This window comes from Leptopilina heterotoma, unplaced genomic scaffold (assembly GCF_015476425.1).
Source record: "Leptopilina heterotoma isolate Lh14 unplaced genomic scaffold, ASM1547642v1 Lhet_115, whole genome shotgun sequence".
NCBI classification, from domain to species: domain Eukaryota; kingdom Metazoa; phylum Arthropoda; class Insecta; order Hymenoptera; family Figitidae; genus Leptopilina; species Leptopilina heterotoma.
Window position 1 is genome coordinate 359097 of NW_025110834.1, and position 7894 is coordinate 366990.

General features: G+C 28.9%; 1 protein-coding gene across 2 annotated transcripts in view; it reads left to right on the plus strand.

Annotated features, from left to right (window-relative positions):
• The window catches only part of LOC122508936 (endothelin-converting enzyme 1-like), a 47798-nt gene extending 41908 nt beyond the window's left edge, over nucleotides 1–5890 (plus strand). For both annotated transcript variants that reach the window (XM_043622619.1, XM_043622645.1), the window contains 6 exons: nucleotides 2644–2702; nucleotides 2777–2828; nucleotides 2895–2983; nucleotides 3120–3205; nucleotides 5128–5298; nucleotides 5447–5890. In XM_043622619.1, the coding sequence (XP_043478554.1) occupies nucleotides 2644–2702; nucleotides 2777–2828; nucleotides 2895–2983; nucleotides 3120–3205; nucleotides 5128–5298; nucleotides 5447–5617 (628 nt within the window). In that variant the 3' untranslated portion in view covers nucleotides 5618–5890. The remainder of the gene's footprint in view (nucleotides 1–2643; nucleotides 2703–2776; nucleotides 2829–2894; nucleotides 2984–3119; nucleotides 3206–5127; nucleotides 5299–5446) is intronic.
• The last annotated feature ends 2004 nt before the right edge of the window (nucleotides 5891–7894 follow it).

The window sequence follows — 7894 nt, forward strand, 5'->3', positions numbered from 1 at the left end:
TTCATTTCGCCATCGTCGCAATCACCTATTTTCCCTCCATGTGACGTCATAACGGGGAGAAAAAGTAATACTTTCCCTCCCCGCTGTGACATCACGGGGAGAGAGTGTAATATTCTCTTCCTGCTGCTACAATAATTTGTAATTTTTTTTAATAAATGCAAAATATAAAAAGAGCTATATATTTTTTAAGATTAAATATGTATAAAATTGTTATTTTTTTAATTAATAATTTTTTTAAATTTTAAAACATTCTGATCTCGATAAATTCAGTATTGTCAAATAATTACTTTTCTTACTATGATCTAATAATAATTGAGGCCTTGGATCCAATAACTCGCCCGACGCTCGAAGGCACGCGCTAATACCAGTCGGGTAGCAGTGAGTGGCCCAGAGGCGCTCACTGCTCACTGACTGGCAGTTGCGCGTTCCTCCGAGCGTCGGGTGAGTTATTAGATCCAAGGCCTCAATTATTTTTAATTGTCAAACATTCTTATCTCAATATAATCAGTATTATGAATATTTGTTTCTAATAATCTAATAATAAATTGACATTATAAAATTAATAGTATTTATTTCGAAAAATTTCGTTAAATAATTGCATATTTGTATTTCATATACATGTGTTAGAAAAAATAGTATGTGCACCACGGAAGAAAAATGATTTTCGCCTCGTGTGTTTGCAGTTCTCGACTTTGCTCGAACTCGCCTTCGGCTCGTACGCTCGCTACGTCTCGAACTACAAACTTCACCCTCGGGAAAATCACTATTTTCCTCCCTAGGTAAACAATATACTATACCGCCCGCTTGTGTGACGTCAGAGGGCGGTAAAGTATTTTCCGCCCGCATCCCCTACCTCCGAGCGGGCGGAAAAGTATTTTGCGCCCGCGTGTTAATTATTCGATTTTCTTTTTTAAAATACGACATTTTCGACTTTCTTTTTATGTTGACTATAAAAATGCAAACATTTTCACCTTGTTTTATTTTGTCTATAAAAGTGTGCAATTTTTTTCGATTTTCTCTAAAAAAAATTATGTTTTGTTTAATTATTAATTACTACGTTCTATAAATAAATACTGTATTTCCAAAATACATTGTTTTCTTATTTCTTTATTAAAACTTCTATCATTATAGACTTCAAAGAGTTAACATTTATATAGAGTTTAATTTTTAACTATAATATAAGCGTTTAATCGTTCGTGCCCTCAATGCTATACTTTCCATGCAGTTAGGACAAAAAATTATGTTCGCATCATAGGCGCAAAGGTGATTACGACTCTGGCGAAATTTCAGAACCGTTGCTGGAGGATTGGACTAAACATCTGGGGGCTATCCATAAATTACGTAAGACATTTTTTGGGTAAATTTGACCCACCCCCTCCCCCTTCGTAAGATATTTTACACACATTAGCGCCATTTTTCCTATTGGTCGTAAGATCTTGCTGACCCCCCTCCCCCCTAAATGTCTTACGTAATTTATGGACGGCCCCTGGAGGGTCTAATCGTTCATATTTGAGAGTTGACTATTGAAAAACAATCTAAATATTCAAATACACCATTGACAGATATTCCTGCCATTTCTCTTGGAGGGAAAATGAGTTTATAACAGAGGGACAAATTAACCATCTTGAGAAATCCCTTCCTTATCCGGCGCGAAATGAATAAATATGGCAACCTATAGGTTATAACCCTTAAATTAAATACATAAAATGTCACAAAAATAAGTTCGCGCGCATCAGATCGTACACATTTTCTGCGCAACTTTTAACCCCCAGATATAATGGGAGAGAATATACAAGTAGATTTCCATTATCAATTGAAAATTTATTTTAGAAGGACACAAAAAACGGGATCCACACACACATACATACATCCGGACAATTTTTTAGAGTTTTATTCTTATAATATAACATAGTCCTACATAGAAGAAAATTTGCCCTTGCGAAAATCACTTTCTTATCCATTCATCATATATAAAACATTTTATTATCTTCAAACAGTGGTTTACAGCAACAAATTATTAAAAAGTTTCTGTGAAAAACTACATAGAAATTTTGTTGTCTTGAAATTCAATTTTTGGGTACTATATTTTTTAAAAAATTCATAACAACACTATAAAAATTGTGTTCCTGGTTTTAAAAACTTATATAGTTAATCTATATATCATTAATTTTTTAAATAATAATCTTTACACATTTCAAATACCAATTTTACAGTGGCGTTTTACGCATGACATAAATTTATGTCACAACTTTCGTGACATGATTTGCGTGGCGTCGCGAAAAATCGTCACGAAAATAATGCCATGCGCGCATGACATGTTTTGCGTATCATACATTTTCGTAAGGGTGTTAAATTTTAAAAAATTTTGTAAATTAAACGACTACAAAGCTTTCTTCACGAGGAAGCAAAAATGATTTAAAAATTAAATATACTTGTCGTTAATGCTTCCTCCACGAGGAAGCAAATTTTTTTTGCTGATCGTAAAGAGGAAGCAAAATGTTCAGGTAATGAACATCTGAATTTACAACTTGTTATATATATTTTCACTTTTATATTATGCGAGCAAAGTAGTTTTTCCTTTTAAATTTTGTTAGTAGATAAACATAATATGTAATAACATTAGAATACATATTTTTTAAATAGAAGAACTGTAAGAGATATAGAAATGAATGCATTTTACATGTACCAGAAAAATATTATGGGTGAGTAAATTAAAAAGATTATGCCTGAGACACATACATAATAAAGTGGGAAATATTTGTATACAATATTTCAGTGATATCGCCTGCATTCTTATTTCCACCTTTTTTTCATGCAGAAGCACCGATGTGAGTTGTTTAATTGTTTTTGAAAATAGAAAATCATAATTATTTATTATTTTATAATTTTAATAGGGCCTATAACTTTGGAAGATTGGGAAGGGTAGTTGGCCATGAAATCACTCATGCATTCGATTATACACTTCTTAAACCAATGTTAGGTTGTAAGTATATGTTTACTCAATTTTCTAAATTATTTGCTATGCAGTTGAAAATTATTAATGTTCTAAGAACCAGAGAAAATGTAATTATTGAGATTATTTGAAATACAAAATTGATTGAGATGTTTATTGTTTTTAGATAATGCTGCAAATGAAAAACAGTTCAAACGTGATATAGCATCTAAATTGGTTTGTTTTATAAATCAGTTTGACCAACTTAAAAATGTTTGTATCATATATATATATTCCTTATTATTATTTAGAAATTTTATAGAAAGTAATATTTTCTTTATTAGTATGAAATAAATGATCTTGAGTAGGTAATTTTGAGTAAAATTCAAAAACTATTTGTCACACCGTTTCGTTATACGGCTCATTTCATTTAAAATGTAAAATCTATGTCCCTTGGTCAAAAAAAAGTTTTTAGCTAGCAAATGAATATTGTTTGGTTTATTTGATTAATATCTAACATACTCTAATTTTTTATTAACTTATAGAAGAACTTTGAGGTGCTTTAAAACGAAATGACAGACTAAAAAGCAGACTAAATGTCCCCTATACTGTCCCTGTCCTCGAGGCACTTGCACTACATTGCCTCTAATAATTAATATATACATTCTTTTGTATTAGATTTTTAAACAAAACTTCTTTATAATCTCTAAATCTTATATTTTAAAATTCATTAATTACTTCATATAAAATTCAAGAATATCATTTTAAGAAATGATTAAAAACATGTCACTTATTTTTATATTTTATATTCTGCCAAAATGAATCACTATGAAAATGCTCACTACGAATAGGTTACGCGCTTACTCTCACTGTTTTACCGATGCTACAATAATAAATGAATAACCTCAAAACATCAAAGCAATTAGAATGTTCTGGTCTCTATCTTACAAATTATATAGTGGAGCAGAAAAATAATTGATTAACGGTTGTAACATAGTTGTCCACTACTGTCCCGTCTGTAAAATGGTAAGTAAATACTTTATATCTCTTATAAGTCAATTATTAGCAAAAACATTTAATTCTTTAAGAAATCTGACAGCTTCCATTGCTTTCTAAATAACATACTTATGTTGTGAATCAAGAAAAGAGCAAAATGTCCCCTACTGCCCCGTGTATTAAATGTCCTCTACTGTCCCGTATAATAGCTTTATTCTTACTATGTGGGTAAGAGTTTTTAAATTCAATGTATAAAAAACAGGAACTTGGTTTTAAATGATAAGAAGTTATTTATATGAATATAATATAGATATTCTTAATATAATATTTGTTCTTTTTTATATACTGTTTCTTTTTCAAATGTCCCCTACTGTCCCGAAGTACCGTAACCAATCTTCTCTCATTTTTTGTATAAAAACAAAAAAAGTTTGTTGTCCACGCAATAGAATTAATATTTATTTATATAAACGCATCTTAACATTTACACAAAAAAAGAAAAAAGTTCATTTATTTAAAAAAATAAAGTTGAACGAAAACCAAACAATAGTGATCATATTCTGCTAAAAAACTGTCTGCCATTAAAAAAAATATTTACCTCTAATGTTATAACCACTATCCCTCTCGATTTTTTAGAACATTAAATAATATAAAAAACTTGATTACAAATACAAAATCGAAAATTCACATTTTAACTTTCCTGCAGACTATATTTTACCTTTTAAATTAAATGAGCCATACAACAACTGCTATACAAATGTACACTTCTCCATCACTTTTAATTTCAGTTGTCACCGAACCAATGATTGAAAATGTTCACATTTTTTAAAAAATGTTTGCATGTTAAAATAATCTGTTTTAACTAATTTGGTATGAGTTACATTTAATTTTATTTATTATTAACAGTATTTATAAATTTTTATATTGAAGTGCTTTATTTATAATAAATTTAGTCTGAATTGGATTTTATTCAAAATTACCTTCCCAAGATCATTAATTTCATGCCAATAAAATTATGGAAGGATGTAATTCTATTTATTTAATATTTACTTAATTTAACGTTTATTAATGATACTGTGAAGTTTATTCGATTAATTGAAATTTAGGCTTTTTAAACGACCATATTTATAAAATCTTATAGTAAATGTTAAGATTTTTGTTTTTTTTAATTTGAAAATACTCTTCCAAATAATGTCATTTAGGGAAGTGGTTTCCATACTTTAGAGGAAAATATTGCTGATACACAAGGATTGAAATTGGCATTTAGAGCAATGAGAAGACATATTGAGAAATATTCAGAAACAGCAGATGAAAGATTAGGAAATCTCCATGATCTTGATGCAAACAAACTGTTTTTTATAGCTTTTGCAAATGTGAATATTAACACTTTTTACATTTTCAAAAACAGTAAACAATTTATATTTTAAATTTTTTTGTAAAATTCACTAAACTGTTTTCTGCTTGTAATATATTGAAAACTATAAATAAATAAAATAAAAATTGTTTTAAATGTTTTTCTAGGATTTATGTGAAAGTAGAAAATACGCATTTTTCGATCGTACACATTCAGCAGCCAGGGAAAGAGTTATTGGAACTTTACAGAATATGGAAGAATTTGCAGAAGCATTCAATTGCACAATAGGGCGACCAATGAATCCAGAAGGGGATAAATGCGACTTCTGGAAAATGTAAAAAATCATTTACATAATTCTTTAGTTTTAAAGAATTATAATGCAGTGTTACCAGATGATTGTCATTAAAATATGCTTAAAAGGAACTTAATGTTAAGAATGTCCTGAAAATTCTTTAACTTGATGCGCGCAAAATTATCAATATTATTCTTTATTGCGTTTCTCTCACTATCTCTATTTCATGTTATAATTATTCTAAACATAAAAGACTAAAGTAAGGAAAGAGAGAATTGTGTATTTGCATATAAAATAGAAAATTTTAAAATCGTAAAAATTGATTTTATTTATTCGCATTACTATTTAAAAATATCTTTACTTTTATTATTTATCTCCATATCTCTATTTTACGTTATTAATGTCCTAAACATAAAAAACCTCACCTTTATGAAATTTTTTTTAATGTCTATTTGATAAAAAACTACTCGAAAGTATTTAAGGGGGATCCCTCATGAGAAGTGTGCAAAATATGTCAAAATTCAACATTTTTTTATCGCTTATTTTATTACAAAAGTTAAAAAGCCTTTTTGCATATAATAAAAAGTATAATTTAAAGTATCAAAAGCAATTACATTTTTTTAAATTTTTATATCATGTTAGGGCCGTCCCCAGTGGTTTAAAACAAAAAACCAAAAGAACTTTTACAGTTGAGGTACTAATCTAGTGGTTATATCTAAAATTACCTTAAAAAATCAAAATTTAATAAAAAGTAAAAAAAATAAAATTTAATAAAAAGTAGTGACTTTAAACAAAAATATTGAAAAATTACCTTTTTTCCCATCATTTTTTATTAATAATAGTATACTGTGCAACAAGTACAGAAAGAAGCTGTTTTCCGACGAGTGCAAAGTTTGCTGTCCCGAGCGAAGCGAGGGCAGCAATTTGCACGAAGTCGGAAAATCTTCTTTCGTACGTGTTGCACATAGTACTTTGCGCAACACCTTTTGGTTTTGATAAAAAAAGCTGTTTGGAAACGCTAGTTGACGCCACCATACGTACTGTTTAGCAGGGTTTGGAACGTATGTTACCGCACGTAATATACGTGGTTTTCTACGCGTATATTACTGTAGAAACAGATATTCTACAATAGAAAACAAATACCTATGTATATCATCAAAAAAACCAAAAGTTTAAGAACTTTGCCGCACTAGTGCAGCAAAGTACTGTTTTGCGCCTACTTTACAGGCATGCAAAGTATTACTTTCCTTACAGGTGTTGCACAAAAAGTATTAAAAATGTTTTTTTTTAATTTTTTAGGTATACCCTGCTAAAAATAAAATCAGGAATAAAGAGAGAACGTCAGAAATTTTGATGTTTTGTGACTACTTCGAAGTTTCCTGAAGCTTTTGGTTAATTCTGACTAAAGGGTTTTTTATGATCCTGTTAAATTCTGATGTTTATAGATTGTGATTATTGAGCATTGAAATCTTTTTTTTATTTACAGCGTCTCACCGAAATATAGTCGGTAAATGTAAAGTATCGTTAAAACTTGAAATTTATGCGTAGACCTTTTTTTACAATAGAATCGCGGGTCTATTGTTACGAGGTTTGGGTTTCTAACCTAATTTTTATTGCTCAAAATTTCTGCATTTTTAAAATTTCAAATAGAATGAATATAAATTCAAAATCTAGAAATCTCCACAATTACAAATATCTAAAATTTATTATAAAAATTATTTTTTTAAGAAAACTGTAACGTATCTCGAAAACCGTAATTGATAAATAAAAAAGGATATCATTTTTGAATTTAAGGTCTAAAGAATATATTGCATACATAATAAGAGCATATTGTTATAATATGAATTCTAAGTCGATGAAAAATAAGTATATATAATGTTTAAATAAATATGAATATAAACAAATAAAAAGATTTCCCTTCAATTTTATGACGGTCAGTTGACCTTTTTCCAGGTAAAAAAGGGTGTCGACCTAGCGATCCCAACCATAATGATTAAGAATCCTTATTACTTTTACTAGATTAAGATTAACTATAGAGTCATCTATCTATATTAATAAAATCAGACTTTTGTCTGTACATTGCACGAAATTAATTTTTTCTAGCATAATTTATTTATTTGAACAACGGAGAATCCAAAAATGGTAATAGAAAATTTCCTGTCTGTATGTATGTATGTATGTATGTATGTATGTGTGTATGTATGTATGTATGTATGTCCGCAAAATTTTGTTCGCGTATAACTTGAAAACGTCTTGACCGATTGAAGTAAAATTTGGCAATCTTTCAGGTATTGGTCTAACTTAAAATATTAGCTATATTTGA